This window comes from Nomascus leucogenys, unplaced genomic scaffold (genome assembly GCF_006542625.1).
Source record: "Nomascus leucogenys isolate Asia unplaced genomic scaffold, Asia_NLE_v1 000952F_66799_qpd_obj, whole genome shotgun sequence".
Classification (NCBI taxonomy): Eukaryota; Metazoa; Chordata; class Mammalia; order Primates; family Hylobatidae; genus Nomascus; species Nomascus leucogenys.
Window position 1 is genome coordinate 32,695 of NW_022096975.1, and position 21,292 is coordinate 53,986.

General features: G+C 42.1%; 1 protein-coding gene and 1 pseudogene across 1 annotated transcript; one reads left to right on the forward strand and one right to left on the reverse strand.

Annotated features, from left to right (window-relative positions):
- The first annotated feature begins 599 nt into the window (after positions 1-599).
- LOC115834115 lies at positions 600-19,074 on the forward strand. The gene is made up of 5 exons (XM_030808875.1): positions 600-974; positions 5,745-5,949; positions 8,660-8,757; positions 17,471-17,525; positions 18,337-19,074. Exons 1-5 carry the CDS (start codon positions 600-602, stop codon positions 18,474-18,476), a joined length of 873 nt encoding a protein of 290 aa, XP_030664735.1. The 3' UTR covers positions 18,477-19,074.
- Positions 10,620-11,996, reverse strand: LOC100597534 (annotated as a pseudogene).
- Positions 19,075-21,292: the final 2,218 nt, after the last annotated feature.

Genomic DNA, 21,292 nt, shown 5'->3' on the forward strand with positions numbered 1-21,292 from the left:
GATGTAGGCAATATAGGAGCCCACTGCGAAAGTGTAGGTGATACTGTCCAGAAAGAAACCTGAATTTCAGAGGCTTGCTGATGTGGAAGAAAGCCAAGATATTAGACTCGTAGAGCTTCACTCTGCTAGGTAGGTTGAAATCTGGACACCGTGAATTCCATGAAAACAAGATAGTACTTCTGAAAACCACCTTAAGTTTAAAATATACTGGGACTGCCTAACCTTTCTTGTTTTTCATGTTGTATTCCAAGCTTGAAAAGCTAAAACAAAAGCAAAGAACACTTCCTATCTGTAACAAAGGTGCTTAAGCAGGAGGGTGGTGTCTCTTCCCCTTTCAACACTCCCTCACGAACAGTAGGGATTGGAAATAGGCAGTTTCTCTGTCGTTTCCTCGGAAGCCACCAATACCACTCGTCTGTACCAAAACTCAAGGGTACCTGTGCTCCCCAGTGCCCCAGCCAGTAAAGGAGCTGTGACGCGTTCTCAACGCCACGACTGCCTTGAGCAAAACGAGGGAGATCTTGCGGGAAAGTGTTTTCAGCTCACTTCTATAGGGAATGAGCCCTCTCGTTTATCGCGGATGCCGAGGAAACGCAGCGATGGGCTTCGGGGCTGCACTCAGCCTCCCGGCCCACTCAGATCCTCTGGCAGCCTCGGGAGCTCGCCCACTTCACTTGTCCTCTGCCTTTGCTGCCACTGCGGCAGGTGCACACCCCACCACGTCCCTGCTTCCCTCTCCAGCTCTTTTCGCAGGTGGTCCTCATTCTCCTCTCCGTCTGTCGTTTCTTGAGTGTCAGAACTGGAACCACAGCATCCCCAAGATGAAATCCATGCTGGGTTTTGCGACCACGGTGCTGGCCCAGGCGCCAGTGAGGATAAGGACGGGCAGCGACCCACGCTCCTGGGTCTTCATTTCTAAGAGTTGGGAATTCCACTTTCTCACCTCCTCACCTGGATCTAAATCCCCCGAGGCGGTACTGACCCTTCTGTTTTAGTATCCATCTATGTTACTCTTGATGGAAGAGTACAGTCCTTGAAGGAAGAGGGAAAATAAATTTGAGAAGGGAGAATTAAAAAACTTAGTTTGAAATTATTTCAAGCCTACAGAAAAGTTGCAAAAATAATACAAAGAACTACCATACCCACGTTACTCAGGTTTAGCAATTCCCAATATTTTGCCACAATGATTCTCCAATCTCTTTACACCTAAACACACGTACGATGATTTTTCTCATGGGCTTTATTATATATTTATTTTTTTATTGAGACGGGTCTCACCCTGTTGTCCAGGCTGGAGTGCAGTAGTGCAATCTCGGCTCACTGCAACCTCCACCTCCCGGGATCAAGTGATTTTCTTGCCTCTGCTTCCCAAGTAGCTGGGATTAGAGGCATGCGCCACCACGCCAGGCCAGTCTTTGTATTTTTAGTAGAGACAGGACTTCACCATATTGGCCAGGCGGGTCTGGAACTCCTAACCTCAGGTGATCCACCCGCCTAGGTCTCCCAAAGTGCTGGGATTACAGGCATGAGCCACCCCGGCACTTCTGTGTTCTTTTAAATCATCCCCATCATTCTGGCACAGCAAAATATCTTAGGTTCATCTTGTAGTTTCCCCAGCACAGTCCTGCTGGAGTCACTGTAGTTAATACTAGTAGCTACTTTCTATTAGTATCTACCATTTCTATTAGTAGAGAATGGTATTTGAAAATCAAAATATAGAGTTATCTTGCTCATTGTTTCTGAAGTATTTCTTCCAGGCCCAGTTAGCAGACAGATCTGTAGGGAAAATGTACTTTTTTTTTTTTTTTTTTGAGACAGAGTCTCACTCAGTACCCCAGGCTGGAGTGCAGTGGTGGGATCTTGGCTTGCTGCAACATCCGCCTCCCAAATTCAAGGGATTATCCTGCCTCAGCCTCCCGAATAGCTGGGACTACAGGTGTGGCCACCACACCCGATAATTTTTGTATTTTTAGTAGAGACGGGGTTTTGCCATGTTGGCCAGGGTGTTCTCAATTCCTGACCTGAAGTGATCCACATGTCTCTCAGCCTCCCAAAGTGCTGAGATTATAAGCGTGAGCCACCGTGCCTGGCCTATACAATTACATATGTATAATTTCTTACTGATGCCTCCAATTCCCATAAACACCAACAGGACTATTCTTTACCTTCTTGCTCTTACAGCGACAGCCTGCTTACTCTCACACACTCATTTTCCCAATCCTAAAATTCTCACAAAATCTCAGAATTCCTACAGCCTTAGTTGTACAGAAAATAACCCTCATACATAGAGTTTAAGATTTGTTTCCTCTTCTTTTTGTACTTACAACTAGAACAACGAACTGTGTAAAGCATTTTCTTAAATTAGTTCTTTCAATGGGCTTATGTTATTCTTTCACAATGCAGTTTTAATTTGCCTCTATTTGTATTGAATTTTAGGGTATTTTCACACACACTTGAGTCAGTTTTATTTTTTGACTATGTGAGACTAACATGCTTCCAAGAGTCAAAAGAATACATGTGCAGGATTGTTACATGGGTATATTGCATGATGCTGGGGTTGGGGTGGGATTAATCCCATCACCCGGGTAGTGAGCATAGTATCCAATAGTTAGCTTTTCAAGGCTTTCCCCTTCCTGGCTACTCCCTAGTAGTCCCCGGTGTTTACTGTTTCCATCTTTTGTGTCCAGTTTGAATAATATATGTAAATCGCCTTGTATAACAAAAACATTATTTTAAGTAATCCATCTTAAAATTATGTGAGTTATTTTATATTAAAAATTGATATTTCATCTTTGAAATCTGGTATGTATTTTATACTTACAACACATCTTACCTTGGACTGGGCAATTTCAAGCATTCAATAGCCAATGTGGTAATGGTAACCATATTGGACAGTGCAGATTTAAAAAGATACTTTATATATTTTTAGGTTTTCAAAGCTGAGCATGTATGACATGAGGGTGTTTTGTCTTCAAAATTAAATGTTTAATTCCTCAGAAGAATGCTGTGTTAAATGAGCTCATCCTACAGATTATACGCAAAAAAAAAGTGTTCCAATCCTGTTGGTAGATAGTCTGAAGATAGATATGGATATTTAGTTATTTTAAATTCCCCCCTTTTATGTGGCAAACAAAAAAGCATACTTTCTTATTGTGAATTCCCAAGAATCTGATAGACAGCCAGGTTTCTCTGGGTGTGACATGACATAAGGATGAAGGAGTGTTTCTGCAAACTGTCCTAATATTGCTTTTATGGCATCAAAGAGTCAAGATAATCCTCCCCAGCATTTACAAACACACGCACACAGACACAGGCAGACACACACACACATGAATACACATCAATTTTGTGTGTAACGCTTCTCTAGTCTCTCCTTCAGTGAAACCTGTTACGCAGTGTTTCCTACTTTTATTCTAGAAATCCCGTCAGCCAACTGAAAAGTCTGGCATACAACTTGCAATCTGCCATTTTTAAAATGGATCAATGTTATTTTATTAACATTGGCAAAGGCTCATATGTGGGCAAACCAGAATGAGAAAGAGTTAACAGTCACTAGAAATTTGGTTCCGGGAAATGGGTTTTCTTCTCATCTTATATTATTCAAAGAACCTGGTCTCAACGTGGTGAGTCCCAAGATTCGAGAACTATTTAGGAGCAAACTTGTTTTGTTGCCTACAAATATCACGAATAGGTTTGTAATTCCCATATCTCAAAGTATACCTTTTAGTCTTTATCCACCTGTATGTAATGTGTCTCCTACTACTAATGCTTACAGATCCCAGGCTGGAGACGGAGTTAATTGCCTGAGTTCTCTGTGTAATATCTTCACAAGCATGCACCAGAGATATTTTAAATTTAGCGTGAGCCAAACTAACTCATATTCTCCATCTTTCAATCTTTCTCCCATTCCTAAAAGTTGCTAAAACCTCCCCTTTTCTGTACCTGCTTGTCTTTGGCAATAGTATGTTTGTTTTTCTGAACTAGTCTTCAATCCTGTTTCTATTTATCTTTCGTCTTACTCTCATAATTCAACCCTCCTCTCCACCCCCAAAGCTGTTTTTCATTTATGCCTTATGAATTCCCTCCCGTCTCCTTTTCTCTCTCTCTCCCCTTTCCTTCCTTCCCTCCTTCCCTCCCTCTCTCTTTCTTCTTCCTTCCTTCCCTCCCTCTTTCCCTTCCTCCCTTCCTCACTCCCTTACTCCCACTTTGTCTTGCTTGCATGCTTGCTTTTCTCACTACATTGCCCGGGCTCGAGGGTAGTAGCAAAATCATAGCTCCCTACAACCACCAACTCCCAAGCTCAAGCGATCCTCGTGCCTCAGCCTCTGTAATAGCTGTGAGTACAGGCATAAGACACCATGCCAGCTAGGGACCCTTATGAAAAAATGCTGAGTGCACTGCTCTCAGGTTTTCTTCTGATTATGGCTTTCCTCCATCAAATCTTACCCTTGATATTCCGATTGAGTAAACAACAAATATGAAGCATTTTAGGCAGCGAAAGGCTGAATTTCAATGGCTTTGTGTCATATCTGGAAGAAATCAAAAGAAACGAAAACCAGAACTTGATTCTTGCCAAGCATAATAGAAGGAGAACCTAAGAACTCAACGTCTTGAAGCCACAATGGAAACTTCTTGTGGTTATTATCTGACACTTTTCTAATCTTTTTTCATTTCAAGTCCTACACAGTATTCTAAAGAATCTGTATCCCCCATTAGTTCCAAATATCTCCTGCTCAGAGTAGCTCTCCATGCTCTATAGTTCTGACCACTACTACCAGCATGCTCACAGAGAGTCTCAACCTCCTGAAAATTATTACAAAGAGGCCTTTTAGGAAGGGGGTGTAGTTCAGTGGTAGAGTGGATGCTTTGCATGTGTGAGGCCTCGGGTTTGATCCCCGGCACCTCCAAGTGATGGTTTTACTCCGGCAGTTCTCTGCCTCCTCACATTTTTCTATCCTATTTCTGCACATATAGAGAGTAAAAATGTACTCCAATGCATTGCCTTGAACTATCCCCAACCTCTATGCTGTGAGCCTCAACATCACATAAAGCGATTGCGACAGCAGAAGGAAGACAAAAAAGTAACGAGGGGGAAAGAAGAACTGGATCACAACGGGGGTCTCTTGACCCCAAACGAAAGCGTGCACAGGCGGTTTACGCTCGCTCCTTTTTTTTTTTTTTTTTTTTTGAGACGGAGTTTTGCTCTCGCTGCCCAGGCTAGAGTGCAGTGGCGCAATCTCGGCTCACTGCAACCTCTGCCTTCCATTTTTAAGCGATTCTCCTGCCTCAGCCTGCCAAGTAGCTGGGATTACAGGCGTCCACCACCACGCCCAGCTACTTTTGTTGTATTTTTAGTAGAGACGGGGTTTCACCATGTTGGTCAGGCTGATCTCAAACTGCTGACCTAGCGATCCACCCGCCTCGGCCTCCCAAAGTGCTAGGATTACAGGCATGAACCACCGCGCCAGGCCCTCCATTTTGTACAATGATTAAAGAGACGCAAAGACGAAGAAGGGAGAAAAATGCCCGTGGGTATCTTTTTTTCTTTTTAGTTATTTTTGTTTTCTAGGCAAAAGAGCAGAGTGAAAGCACCTGTCTGCTGATTTATCCACCAGCCTCTCCCTGTCGACCTGCACAGGGACACAAGTGCGATCCAATACTGAGACAAGGACTGCTGTGGCTCTCTAATCACTTGAGATGGGAGTGGCAGGACGCTGGATGGCCAAAGACTGTCGGGGAATTAGAGGCCTTCAACATGTGAGAAGCAGAAACCAATACGGATCAACATTCCCTACGGATATTCCATAAGACTGATTCATATTCATATTCCTGTATTTCCTCAGTCACTCCAATATTGCCTGGGAACTTCTGGTAACAGCAAACTGAGGCCCCATATGAAAAAAACAGGAAAAGGTTTTGTCACAATGGAAAATACATGCAGAGTAAAAGGTAAGTAGATCACAGTTGTGTTGGGCACTTCCTCTGGTCGAAAAAACCAAACAAACATTTCATGTTCTTTCTCGATCCATCTGATTACAAATGTTTTGAGATACATTTTTTGGAGGAAGGTTAATACACACATGCCATGTATTTTCTTTTTGTTTCACACTTTTTCTTCTTTAATTTCCTGGTACCCATTGGTTCTCTCCAGGCAAACGGTGGCATATTAGCCACAGTGGACACTGCACAGGAGAGCAAGGGGTGGGGGATTAGGGTGCTGCAAGCAGAATAATAAATTTCAGACCCAACCTTATGTCTGTTGAATCAGAACTGCTGAGTATGGGGCTCAGGCTCCCGTGTTTGAATAAGCCCTCAAGTGACTCTGATGCTAAAGTTTGCAAAGCACTGCTCTAGAAGTTTCAGGAGGTCCCAGGGTCAGGCACCTGCTGAGGAGGAAGAGTTGTTCCTGGGGTTCCTTGCCTATTCTCAATCAAAAACTTAAACCACCTAGGAAAGCCAGTGAGGTTTGTAGTTGCATTATGTCATGGGTGGGGTTGGATTTACCATCTCTTTGTTTGTTTGTTTTTGTTTTGTTTTGTTTTTTTGAGAGGGAGTCTTACTCTGTCACCCAGGATGGAGTGCAGTGTTGCAAATCTCGGCTCACTGCAACCTCTGTCTCCTGGGTTCAAGTGATTCTCCTGCCTCAGTCTCCTGAGTAGCTGGGGTAACAGGCGCCTGCCACCATGCCCAGCTAATACAAAAATTTTATTTTTAGTATTTGTACTAAAATACTGAAAATACTAAAATTGTATTTTTAGTAGAGACGGGGTTTTGACATGTTGGTCAGGCTGGTCTCAAACTCCTGACCTCAAGTGATCTGCCCACCTCAGCCTCCCAAAGTGCTGGAATTACAAGCATGAGCCATCGCTCCTGGAAAGGAGACCCTTCTTAACAAAATGCTAAATGAGTTTCTCTATGTCTCTCCCAATGTCAGTTTTTGCCAACAAATCTTGTCAAATCTTGTTGAGCAAAAAAAACACAAAGTATTTAGCCAGGGAAAACCTTACTTTTAATATCCTTGCCTCCTAGGGTAAGATATTTCTGAAGGAAATCAGAAAAGCCCCAAATCAAGACTTGATTCTTATTACTCATAAGAGAAGACTGAAGATTTAACAACTAATCTGCTTAGAACTGCAATGTAAACTGCACGCAGCTATTACCCGATTTTTATTTCTACTACTTTTCTTCCATCACAAGCCCTATGCAGAAATAAAAGTGGTAATTCCATCTTTTACAGTTAACACGAATAACAAATCATGAAGGATTCAAAGCTTCAGAAAATCAAAGTGCTCTCAGTGAAAAGTTAGGTGTGTAACTTAGTGAAGACCAAGTGCTGGTCAACGGGAAACCATTTCTTATTTTCTGCTTTGTTTTAACCAAACTTTAGTCAGGCGCCTAAACTTCTTCCATTCTTCTACTGTTCTTGCAGGCTCCTGAACTCTGCTTGCCCAAACCTGGGTAAGCACTAAAAGGCAGACCCTGACCCTTATCTGTTTATTCTCTTTGGCTGACCACAAGAGAGACACTCGGTGTCAGATCCTGCTAGTCCTATCCCCCTTGCCTGCCCTATTTCCTTTAAAAGTTTTGCTAAAGTTTTGCCTAGCCCTTCCTACCTATAAAAGAAAAGTGTAGGCCGGCATGGTGGGATCACCCCTGTAATCCCAGCACTTTAGGAGGCCCAGGCAAGTGGATCACAAGGTCAGGAGTTAGAGACCCGCCTGACCAACATGGTGAAACCCCGTCTCTACTAAAAATACAAAAATTAGCCAGGCGTGGTGTTGCGTCTGTAATCCCAGCTACTTAGGAGGCTGAGTCAGGAGAATCACTTGAATCCAGGAGGCAGAGGCTGCAGTGAGCCAAGATCGTGCCATTGCACTCCAGCCTGGGTGACAAACAAGACCCCATCTCAAAAAAAAAAAAAAGGAAAATAAAGGAAAAGCGTTTTCTGTTTGATTTTGAGATGCTTAGATTGCTGAGTGCTCTCCTATTGCAATAGTCTTTCTTTTGACATTGTCTCTTCTTATTTAAGCTTGGATTTTTCTTTATATGACAGTGATAGAGGAGCTTGTGTTTTGCATTTTTGAGGCCCTGGGTTCAACTCTGTGTACTTTTATTTTTTACTTTTCTCTGACTCACTCCTCAAATCCACTCCTCAAAGAACTATGATTCAACTCTTCCAATTTTCTTTCTTTCATTTCTTCTCTCTCCTCCATTCTCTCTTTCTTCCTCTCTTTCTCTCTCTTTTTTCTTTCTTTTTATCTCATTTCTTGATCAAATAAAAATTAAAAACAGGCCTGGTGCGGTGGCGCACGCCTGTAATCCCAGCACTTTGGGAGGCAGAGGCAGGTGGATCAACTGAGGTCAGGAGTTCAAGACTAGCCTGACCAACAAGGTGAAACCCTGTCTCTACTAAATACAAATAATTAGCTGGGCGTGGTGTCACATGCATGTAATCCCAGCTACTTGGGAGGCTGAGGCAGGAGAATTGCTTAAACTCAGGAGGTGGTGGTTGCAGTGAGCCGAGATTGCACCATTGCATTCCAACCTGGGCAACAAGAGGGAAGAAACTCCGTCTCAAAAAAAAAAAAAAAAAAAGAACTAAAGACACGACCCAATTAGTTGCCTTTAATGCTCTCCTATTTGCATTTCCTGTTTCCAGCCTCAGCATCACCCAAAGGAGATGACACAGCAGGAGAGAGAAGGAGGAAGAGAAGAACCAGCTTTACAAGATCTCTGGATCATGTTTCCATGCCAACTGTAAAATACTTTGCCTTGCCCTAGATCCAAAAGATTTTCTTCCATGTTTTTTCCCAAAAGTTGTATACTTTTACATTTTATGTTTACATCCTTGATCCATTTTGAGTTCATTTTTGTATAAGGCATAATGTTGACACTCTTTTAATTTTTTTTTTTTTTTGAGACGGAGTCTCGCTCTGTCGCCCAGGCTGGAGTGCAGTGGTGCAATCTCGGCTCACTGCAAGCTCCGCCTCCCGGGTTCATGCCATTCTCCTGCCTCAGCCTCTCTGAGTAGCTGGGACTACAGGCGCCCGCCACCACGCCCGGCTAATTTTTTGTATTTTTAGTAGAGATGGGTTTTCACCGTGTTAGCCAAGATGGTCTCGATCTCCTGACCTCGTGATCCACCCGCCTCTGCCTCCCAAAGTGCTGGGATTACAAGCGTGAGCCACCGCGCCCAGCCTCTTTTAATTTTTTTATTAAAAAAATTTTTTGTTGATAGCTGGGTGTGGTGGCAGGTGCCTGTAATCCCAGCTACTCGGGAGGCTGAGGCAGGAGAATCACTTGAAACCGGGAGGTGGCAGAGATTGCAGTGAGTCAAAATTGCGCCATTGCACTCCAGCCTGGGCAACAAAGCAAGACTCCGTCTCAAAAACAAAAAAACAAAATTTTGAGACAGAGTCTTGTTTTGTAGTCCAGGCTGGAGTGCAGTGGTAGTATCACTGCTCACTGCAGTCTCAACATCTAGGGACCCAGTGACCCTCCCACCTCAGCCTCCCTGAGTATATGGAACCACAGGCACAAGCCCACTGTGACCAGCTTTTTTTTTTTTTCTTTTTTTTTTTTTGGTAGAGTCAGGATCACCCTTTGTTGCTCAGGCTGATCTGCAACTCCTGGGCTCAAGCAATCCTCCCGCCTCAGTCTTCCAAAGTGTTGTTGAGGCTACAGGCATGAGCCAGGGGGCCCGGACTTGCTTCCTGCCTTTCTTATACAATGATACAAGCATACAACAATGTAATACAATAGTCTTGAAGTCAAGTTGACTGTTTCTTCCCCTTATATTTTTATTCTTAATGATTATTTTAGCTATTCTAATTCCTTTAACTTCCTACATAAATTTTAGAATAAAAGTCTTGCTTGGATTTTGATAAGAATTTCATTGAACCTATATGTCAATTTGAGAAGAACTGCCATCTTTACCATGTTGAGTTTTGCAAACTGTTAACACTGTACATCTCTCCATTTATTTAGTTTTTTTTTTTATTTTTGTTTTTTTTAAACTTATTTCTTCAGCATTGTGTACATTACATCGTGTAAGTTTCTTTTTTTTTTTTTTAACAGAGTCTTGCTTTATCACCCAGGCTGGAGTGCAATGGTGCAGTTCGGCTCACTGCAATCTCTGCTTCCCGGATTCAAGCAATTCTCCCACCTCAGCCTCCTGAATAGCTGAGATTACAGGCATCTGCTATCATGCCTGGCTAAGTTTTGTATTTCTGTAGAGATGGGGTTTCACCATGTTGACCAGGCTGGTCTTGAACTCCTGACCTCAGGTGATCCACCTGCCTCGGCCTCCCAAAGTGCTGGGATTACAGGCTGGAGGCACCACACCCGCCTTACATTGCATTGTGTCTTTTTCAGCATTATTCAGATTTTGTTAGATTTGTGTCTAAGTATTTCCTTTTTCTCAGAGTTTATACAGTTACTGTCTTTTAAAAATTTTTTTTTTTCACTTTACTAAATTCTCTCCCTTAATATGGCAACATTCAGCAGCTTATGCTACTCTTTTATCCTTTGGTTGCCAGTGACAAACAATGCAGTAATAATGCCTCTGGTTTCAGCTCCTCTTGGATGACATTTATTAGCTGAGAGAGAGACCTGGTGCTTTAGCTGAAATTTGGCAGCCCAAGAAGTGCACTAACTGCTCCAAAGTATCCCTCTTGTTCTAGAAACAAGGCTTTCAGTTGACCTTTTGACCAAAAATCCGGTGCATATGCCAAAAGTTTCATTGACAAGGTATTGACACATAAAACGTTTCCAACAAAGACAACTCTGTTTATTATCTCATTAACAGCACACATTCGTGCCACAGAACCGAAGTTATTGGTGATAGTAACTAAAGTAGCTCTTGCCAGATCTTCTTTACTAACAGATTCTCGCTTCTCCTTATAAATCATATTCCTAAAACTAGATGCTACAGCCCAACCTGGCAAACCAAATCTTTCATGATCTCCTCCAGAAATATCATGGGCCAGCTTGTCAGCTTGTGTGCTGTCACCTTTGGAATGCCATTTCAAGAGCCTCTTCAAAACTTTCACAGCCAGTCAATAAACTACATAAACCCAGAAAGGTACCCTCCCCAAGGCTTGTCTCAGTCTTTCGTTTATAGATGTCTTTGGAATGGACTGCTAAAATACTGACTCCTGAGCCAATGTTCACTACAAGCAGTGGGTAAGGATCATCCAGGTTAAAAGGCATCTTTTGGCATTGCTGAGGTTCTGCGGCATTAGCTGAACAATAGCACTCCGCATGTCCATTGAAACCAACAGTCTATATACAGCAAGCCCTTTACAAGGCCGTCAAGTTCATCCAGTTTGTGCAGGTGGAGGTTTCCAATTGCGCGAAAATCTTTTTCAAACTTGTAGGCACCACCTTCTGTAGCACATAGCACCGTTTGCAATGTTGAGAAGATTTTATCTCTTCCCATTTGGATAAAAGTAGGCAGTTCCTGGGTTGGAAACCTGATAAAGTGCAAGTTCTCTCTTCGGCCAAAAAGTGTTAAATCTTTCAGTTCAAGGTGTACATCCCTAATGCTGGTGGATCCATATGCTACATTAGAAATCAAATATTTTTGAATACTTTTTAAACTCTCAACTTCTTCTTGTTCTTCCTCTGCTGTGATAGCAATAGGTTCAAAGTACGAGAGTTTTACTAGAGTTCCCCCAATGTCCATGCCAAACCATGGGAGAGAGGGTTTCTTGGCATCTTTGATCTTCATGGCCTCGGCGCCAGGAGCAAGGGACGGCCTCGGGTCTCGAGCACTGAGAGCAGAGGCTGCAACTCCGGAGGTGGCTGGGCCGCTAGGTGAGGCCTGGCGGGTTCCTCCCCTCAGGCTGGGCGGGGCGGCAGCGCCTGAGGGGATGCCTGGCCCACAGGGCGGTCCCCCACCCCCGCGAGGGGCGGCTGGGATGGAGCAAGCTTGGGAAGGCCGACTACCTGGCGGCTCCGGTCCCCGCCCACACTCAAACACGCAGACACTCCAAACAAAAGGCCCCGGTCCCGGGAACCGCCACTACGGCCCTAAAAAATGTATTTTTTAAATTATATTTACTTGACACATAATGATTGCACATATTTTTGAGGCACAGAGAGGTGTTTTGATGCGTACAATCTGTAATAATTAAATATGGGGAATTAGCACATCCATCGCCTCAGATAGTTCTCATTTCTTTGCATTGGGAATATTCCAAATTTTCTCTTCTAGCTATTAGGAAATACAGGGTATTACATTTTAAATTTCACTATCCACATGTTCATTGCCGTTATTTGGAGATATAATTTATTTCTGTAGACTTTTATCCTGTGACCTTGCTGTATTTCATTTTTAGTTCTAAGAGATCTCCTCCCCTCCCCCCATAGAGGTTTTTGGGGTTTTTTTGTTTGTTTTTTGTGAGACAGGGTCTCATTCTTCGCTGAGGCTGGAATACAGTGGTGCCATCTCTTCTCACTGCAACCTCTGTCTCTCGGGTTTAAGTGATTCTCATGCTTCACCCTTCCAAGTAGCTGAGATTACAGGCATGCGCCACCATGGTTGGTTAATTTTTGACTTTTTAATAGAGACGGGGTTTTGCCATGTTGGCCATGGCTGGTCTGGAACTCTTGGCCTCAAATGATCCGCCCACCTCAGCCTCCCAAAGTGCTGGGGTTACAGGCGTGGGCCACCGCACCCAGCATCCCTTATGCTCTTGATGTTGTCTGAGTCTACAGTGATCTCCTCTTTTTATTCCTGATGTTGGTAAACTGTGTCATCTCTCTGCTGAAAATTTCTGTCTTGCTAGAGTTCTTCTTTTATTGATCCTTGAAAGGAACTAGCTTTTTGCTTGTTTTTCTATTTTTTGTGTGTGTGCGTGTGTTGCATTTCATTGATTTCTGCTTTTATTTTTTATTATTTCCTTTCTTCTATTTGCTTTGGGTTATTTTGCTCTTTTTCCCACCTGGTTTCTTCAAGTAAGAGTTTAGAGGACTGATTTGGGCCTTTTTTCTTTTCTAATGTGTGCACTTAGTGCTGTATATTTCTCTCTCAGCACTCCTTTAGGATGTCTTGGAATTTTTAATATATTGTATTTTCAGTTTTATTCAGGTTAACTTATTTTTTGATGTCTACTATGGCTTTCTCTTTGTCTTATGAACTGTTTAGTAGTGTGTTGTTCATTTTCCAACCATTTGGATATTTTTCTGTCGTCTTTTTGTGACCGATTTTTAGTTTAATTTCATTGTGGTCAGGCAACATACCATATTGGTTAATTCTTTTAAATTTGTTGAGGTTTGTTTTATGGCCCAGGATATGTTTTACCTTGACCTATAATCTGTGTGGATTTGACATGTGTGTTCTGCTCTTCTTGTGTGGACTGTTTTATAAATGTTAACTGAATTCTGGTGGCTGAAGATGATTTTGAGTTTGAGTTTTCAATATATATATATTTTTTTGAGATGGAGTCCCACTCTGTTGCTCAGGCTGGAATGCAGTGCTGCGATCTCGGCTCACTGCAACCTCTGCCTCCTGGTTTCACGCCATTCTCCTGCCTCAGCCTCCTGGGTAGCTGGGACTACAGGCACCTGCCACCACGCCTGGCTAATTTTTTTGTATTTTTTAGTTGAGACTGGGTTTCACCATGTTAGCCAGGTTGATCTTGATCTCCTGACCTCATGATTCCCCTGCCCCAGACTCCCAAAGTGCTGGGATTACAGGCGTGAGCCACCACACCTGGCCTAGTTCTTCAACATTCTTGCTGATTTTCTGTTTAGTTGTTCTAGCAATCATTATGAGAGAAGTTTTGAAGTCTCCAAAGTAATTGTGGATTTGTCTATTTCTTTTAAAGTTAACTGTATTTTTATCTTTACATATGTTGCAGCTCTGCTGTTTGGTGGATACATATTTAGGATTGTTATGCCTTCTATTTCTTTCCCTGTCTCTGTCTCTTCTTTCTTTTTCTTCTTTATTTATGCAAGAAAGAAGAAATTTACTATTACTTTTCCTACCAAAGCAGACTCTCATCACTTCCTGACTCTGAGAATTAAATTCTGTCTCCTTCAGATGTCCTTAGTTGATTGACTCACAAACAGGGAGTGTAAGCAGGAAAATAGAATAAAACACCTGTTAGATTTGAATATATACTGAGAAATTTGTATCTTTGTCCCTGCCTGGAAACATTTAAAATGGAATGGGAACCACCCGAGAAGCACATATTGTCCACATCTTGGGATCATTTCTGAACATCTTGCCTCTTCAACCAAACAATCAGCAACAGTGGAATATGCCGAGACCAGCTCAGTCAGGGAGACCCTAACCCAGTGGCACTACAGGAATTAAAGACACACACAGAAATATAGAGGTATGAAGTGGGAAATCAGGAGTCTCAAAGCCTTCAGAGCTGAGAGCCCTGAACAGAGATTTACCCACATATTTATTAACAGCAAACCAGTCATTAGCATTGTTTCTATAGATATTAAATTAACTAAAAGTATACCTTATGGGCAACGAAGGCATGGGCCAAATTAAAGGAATAGGTTGGGCTAGTTAACTGCAGCAGGAGCATGTCCTTAAGACACAGATTGCTCATGCTATTGTTTGTGGCTTAAAAATGCCTTTAAGTGATTTTCTGCCCTGGGTGGGCCAGGTGTTCCTTGCCCTCATTCCCATAAACCTACTACCCTCCAGCTTGGGCATTAGAGCCATTATGAACATGTTACAGTGCTGCAGAGGTTTGGTTTGTGGCCAGTTTTGGGGCCAGTTTATGGCCAGATTTTGGGGGGCTTGCTCCCAACAGGAATATATACACACACACACACACATATATATATATACCCACACACACACACATACACATATATATAAATATATATATATACATACTTTGAGATATATATATCTCAAAGATTGTTTCTATAAACTATTTGATAATGATTTTCTGACATTATATCTTTTTAATCTCTAAATTCATCGTGTATTTCTTAAAACAAGATCAATTCCTTAACACAGCACAATATCAAATTCAGTAAACTTAGCATTGATAAAATAGTATTATCTAATATATGATCTTTTAAAATTTAACTAATTGTATCAATACAATCTTTTATAGAAATTTTTCTCTCAAGCTAGGAGCCATTTCACAGACACATATGAATCTAATTGTCTTGACTCTTTAGTCTCCTTTAATTTAGAACAGTTGCTCAATCTTGTCTTTCACAACATTGATGTTTTTGAAGGGTATATGCCAGTGGTTTTATGGAATGTTTCTTAATTTGTGCTACTTATGATAAGATTAAGGTTATGGAAACTGGGAGAAATGTCACAAAAATCATGTTATCTTCTATCACACCAAGAGGCATGTGATGTCAGTTTTCCCCATTATTAGTGAAGTTAGCTTTGATCATTTGGTTAAGTTTGTAGCTGCTTTTTCTTCCCTGCAAAAATATCATCTTCCCCATTGTAATCAATAAGTAAGCTCTAGGGAAATACTCTGAGACTATATAAATATCCTGATCCTCATCAAAATTCTACCTATACTTTTAGCATTGACTTATAAATTATGCCTGCACTTATCAACATTCTGATGATGTCCAGATTTTCTAATTTTCTAATGGGGATTTTCAAATTTTATCCTTCCTTCCACAATTATTAGCTGGCATCCCACTGTAAGGAAAGTGTTCCCATCTTCCATATTTATTTATTTAAGTTCCCAAGATTGATAATCATTTATTGTCATCATTAATGCTCAAAGTGTGTCAGATTTGGTCAATGAGATTCCCTTCAAGCCCACTTCTGTGTTCTTTTCAATCATCCCCATCATTCTGGCACAGCAAGATATCTTAGCTTCACCTTGTAGTTTCCCCGGCCCAGTCCTGGAGTCAGTGTAGTTGACACTAGTAGCTACTTTCTATTATTATCTCTGGTGCCTTTTAGTAGGGAATGGTATTTGAAAATCAAAACATTATTATCTTTGTTCATTGTTTCTGAGGTATTTCTTCTAGACCTAGTTAGCAGACAGATCTGCAGGGAAATTTTACTTTTTTTTTGTTTTTTGAGAAAAGGCTAAGTTGCCCAGGCCGGAGTTCAGTGGTGGGATCTTGGCTCACTGCAATGTCCGCCTCCCAAGTTCAAGTGATTCTCCTGCCTCAGGCTTCCGAGTAGCTGGGACTACAGGCACACACCACCACATCTGGCTAATTTTTGTATTTTTAGTAGAGACGGGGTTTCACCATGTTGGCCAGGCTGTTCTGGAACTCCTGACCTCAAGGCAGCTGCCGTCTCGGCCTCCCAAAGTGTTGGGATTACAAGCGTGAGCCACCGTGCCCAGCCTATAAAATTACATATGTATAATTTCATACTGATGCCTCCAATTCCCCTCAACACCAACAGGACTATTCTTTACCTTCTTTCTCTTACAGTGACAGTCTGGTTCCAACAACACACTTGCTCACACACACTCATTTTCCCAATCCTGAAATTCACACAAAATCTCAGAATTCTTACAGCCCTAGCTCTACAAAAATAACCCTGATACAGAATTCAAGATTTGTTTGCAATTCTTTTTAATCTTACGATTAGAACAACAAACTGTATAAACCATTTTCATAGATCAGTCCTTTCCTTTTCAGTTGGATTATGTTATTGTTTCACAATGCAATTTTAGTTTGCCTCTATTTGTATTCAGTTTTAGGGTATTTTCACACACACTTGAGTCAGGTTTATTTTTTGACTATATGAGACACCAACATGCTTCCAAGTGTCAAAAGATTACAGAAAATTATGATCAGAAAATTTGCAAGAGAATGTCGTATAACAGGACACACTCAAATGATAGAATGGAAGTATGCTCCAGGAAGTCTAACATGATGGAGAGCCCGCCTTGTGGTGAGTTGATCTTGGGCTGACCACAAATCAGGAACAGTGCCTTTATTTTTACCACTAAGCTACCTTTTGTTGTTGTTCTTGTTTTTAGAGACAGACTCTCGCTCTGTCACCCAGGCTGGAGTGCAGTGGCATGATCTCGGCTCACTGCAACCTCCACCTCCTGGGTTTAAGCAATTCTGTACTTCAGCCTCCCGAGTAGCTAGGATTACAGGTGCCTGCCACCACGCCTGGCTAATTTTCATATTTTCAGTAGAGACAGGGTTTCACCATCTTGTCCAGGCTCGTCTTGAACTCCTGACCTTGTGATCCACCCGCCTCAGCCTCCCAAAGTTCTGATTACAGGCATAAACCACCGTGCCGGGCTAAGCTACCTTTCTTTTGGTATAGCCCTGCCTAAAAGAGGAAGCGCTTCATGTAGGGAATTAACAGCAGAATTGGAAACATCGTGATTATCCTGACACAGAGAGCAGGCTCAGATATTGGCAGTCACCAAAGGGTTTTCTGAAGGATCTAGGTTGCCGAGGGGGTAGAACTCAGTGGTAGAGCATGCATGAGGCCCTGGGCCCAATCCCCAGTACCTCCGGGTTTTGTTTTCTTCCCCAGGACGCCAGGAAGAAGCGGTCCATGATATTCCCCAACTTTGGAATTTTCTGTCAAGGTGAATTGTGTTGGCCTCTGCATTTCTCTCTCATACACAGAGGTGGGTCATGTTTATTCACTTGAGGTTATTTGCTGTTTAGGATTATCCACCTATTCTTTCTAAGCAGTCCCATCAATCACTAACATGGACCATGCATGGGGGAAGCAAGTAGTATTCCTGGCCATCCAGCCTATTTCTAGCTGTAAATGAAATCATCAGAAACCATAGAACTGTGTGGCCCAAGTCTGATTTCAGGTCGGAAGATAAAAGGCTCAAGTCCTTTTCTGTTTCCTTTTCTAACTCCCCCTAACCAGGTTGCAGAAGCCCTACAACCTTTCACTAAAAGATTACACTGCCAGGGGTTGACTATTTGATGTGCTGGTGGTCACTTTTTCCATTGGAGATCTGCAAACTCTGAAACTTAAATGATTTAACTACAAACACACAGCAAATGATGAAAAGATAGCAGTCACCTCAGCTGAAATTTGGCGGAAGTAAAAAGTACTTCTTTGGGTCCTCTGAGGAAGCTTCTGGTGTGAGATGCAAACACTCTGAACTCCAGGGGCCAAGGTCAGTCAGTATAGGAGAAAGTTCATTTTGTTGTTTTACATAAATGAAAGTAATGAATGCTTATTCTTCCAATCCCAAAGGATCCTTTTGTACCTCACGGTACTTACTCTCCAGGATTGACCTCCTTCTAAGCTAGGGAACAACCCATACCTCCAGATTAGAGCTCTTTGTGGTATCACCGTGCTAAGCAGAAATCTACAGGGAAATACTCTGCAAGCATGTTAATACTATCTTGTTAAAAGTCTGCTTTTATTTTCAGCTCTATTTCATGCCAACAAAGGAAAAAAAAAAGTTACTCAACACCCAGAAGGCAGAAAAGCGACCTCTCTCTCTCCATCTGCAGAAGCCAAGCAAGCGTGTGGGCCTCCGTATGCATCCTTTCTTTTACTCACTTTCTAAATGCTGTAAAGGCTACCATCTATCAGGTGGTCACAAACCATCTCTAAAGTCAATCTGAGGTCAACCCACTCGACTTGTGAGGATCCACCTATACTGCCTCTGCACCTGTAATATGACTAAGGAGACGGTGGCTGCACACGTAGTTAACACCAATTGTACTGTGACTCCGCCTTTCCGCAGCAGCTCTCCGGCTCTTTAGAGTCCTTTTGAGCCAAGCTGGACGTGAGGCATAAAGGAGCTCTTTGCAAACGCCAGGGGGAATTTCTTCAGGGTTAAGTTCACTTTCAATCGGCTTCATTCTAAGAGAAATATGTGGAGCAAACGGGAACTTTTTTTCTCATCTTTTGCATTTCAAGCAAAATCTAATAAAATTAGATGTTTCCACCGTCAGGCTCAGTCTCAAAGATGCCAGCAGATCCCGCTTCTAACTTTTAACACAGGCACGCATGAAATCGTGAAATCCCTGCAGCTCCCTCAGAAGCTACAGTATCAGCAGTTCCTGAAGTGCAAACCAAAACCCAACATCACGTACTCCTCCAAAGAGCTCAGCCTGTCTGTTGAGCGATGGAAATAGCGGCAAGGTGCTCTGGAAGCCATGACAGCCTGGCTGAAATGAACCAGGTCCCCTCCTGGTCGAGCCTACCTCCCTAAGGACAAGAAACGTACCTCTCTTCTCTCATACCCAGAGGAAGCAACGGAGGGATGTGGCACTTAGACTCACTCTGCCATCCAGTCCATCGAAGTCCTAATAATCTTCAGGATGCAACAGAGTGAGACTCCGTCTCAAAAACAAAACAAAACAAAACAACCCTAAGGAAGAGAGAGAATGTACTGGAGGATAGGAAGTATCTAGGAGAAACTTCTTTTTTTTATTGTATTTAAATTTAAGCCTTCATTTATATAAAATAAAACACATGAAACCTATTCAGCTTATGGCTTATTATATATATAGCCAAAACTCAGACCAAGATACTGAATTTTTCAGCAACCAACAGCTGCCTTTTGCCTATTTCAATTATCCTAACTCTGCCCTCCACCTCCACAGATTAGTTTTCTTATGTTTTAAATGGATCATATCAAATGATGGTAGTCTATTTGGGGCTGCTACAAAATCACTCAAGATTGGTATATTGTAATGAACAAAAACTTGTTTCCTTCCTTCCTTCCTTCCTTCCTTCCTTCCTTCCTTCCTTCTTTCCTTCCTTCTTCTCTCTCTCTTTTTCTCTCTCTCTTTCTCTCTTTCTCTCTTTCTTTCTTTCCTTCTTCTTGACAGACTTTCACTCTTGTTGCCCAGGCTGCAGTACAGTGGTGTGATCTAGGCTCACTGCAACCTCTGCCTCCTGGGTTCAAGCAATTCTCCTGTCTCGGCCTCCTGGGTAGCTGGGATTACAAGCGAGTGCCACCACGCCTGGCTAATTTTTCTGTATTTTTGGTAGAGATGTGGTTTCACCATGTTTGCCAGGCTGGTCTTGAACTCCTGACCTCAGGTGATCCATCCACCATAGCCTTCCAAAATACTGTGATTACAGGAGAGGGCCATGGTGCCTGGCCCAGAAACTTATTTTCTGACAGTTCTGGAGGCTGAGAAGTCCAAAATCAAGGCACTGGCTCTGTTGTCTGGTAATGGCCTTTTTGTTGTGTCCTCACATGGCAGAAAACTGAGAGCAATAGAGAGATGAACTTCCTTTGTCAAGTCTTATTATAAGGGTACCTAATATTATTCATGAGGAAGGAACCCTCATGGCTTAATCTTCTTAAAGGCCCTGTCTCTTGATAATTATCACATGATGACACCCAAGCTTTGGAGGGGACACTTTCAAACCATAGCAAATCTGTATTCGAGTATGGATTCTTTCACTCAATTTTTGTAAAAAAAAAATTAGATTCATTTTCTATATATTGTTGCTAGTAGCAATAGTTATTTTCTATTGCTCTAGAGTATTCCGTTATCTGAATACTGTACATCATGATTTAGTAATTCGTTTTACTGTCCAAGTACATTTGCAGCACCCCTAGTTTTTGGTTGAAATGTCTAATCCTGCTGTAAATGTTCTGATACATGTCCTTCAAGGGAAGTGCTCATGCACTTCTCTTGGGTATAAATGTAACTGTCTAGTTTTGGGGTCATAGGTTTTATATATATATATTCAGTTTTAGTTGATATTTTCAGATAGTTTCCCAGTGTAGATATAGCAGTTTACAGTCTCATCAGCCATGTATGCATGTTCCAATTGCTTCACATACTCAGCAACACTTGATATTATCCACTTTTTAGGTTAAATGATTCCAATGAAGAGCAGTATTATTTTGTGTGTGGTTTTTTGTTTGTTTTTGTTTGTTTATTTTTTGATGGTGTCTTGCTCTGCTGCCCAGGCTGGAGTGCAGTGGCACAATCTCGGCTCACTGTAGCATTTGCCTCCCAGGATCAAGAGATTTTCATGATATGATATTCTCATGATAATCTCATGAGATACTCAGCCTCCTGAGTAGTTGGGACCACAGGGGCATGCAGTCGTCTAAATTTTTGAATTTGTAGTAGAGACCAGGTTGGCCAGGCTGGTCTTGAACTCCTGGCCTCAGGTGATCCACCGACTTGACGTTCCAAAGTGCTGGGAGTATAGGTGTGAGCCACCATGCCCAGCCTTGTTGTGTTTTTAATTTGCATTTCCTTTACAGCAAAAGATGTCAAACATATTTTATATTACTCAATAGCAATTTTTTGTGAAGTGCATTTTAATTTGCTCTTTCTTATTGAAGTTTTAGTCTTTTTCTTAGTGCTTTGTAGAAGTTCTTAACATATTCCAGATAAAGATCCT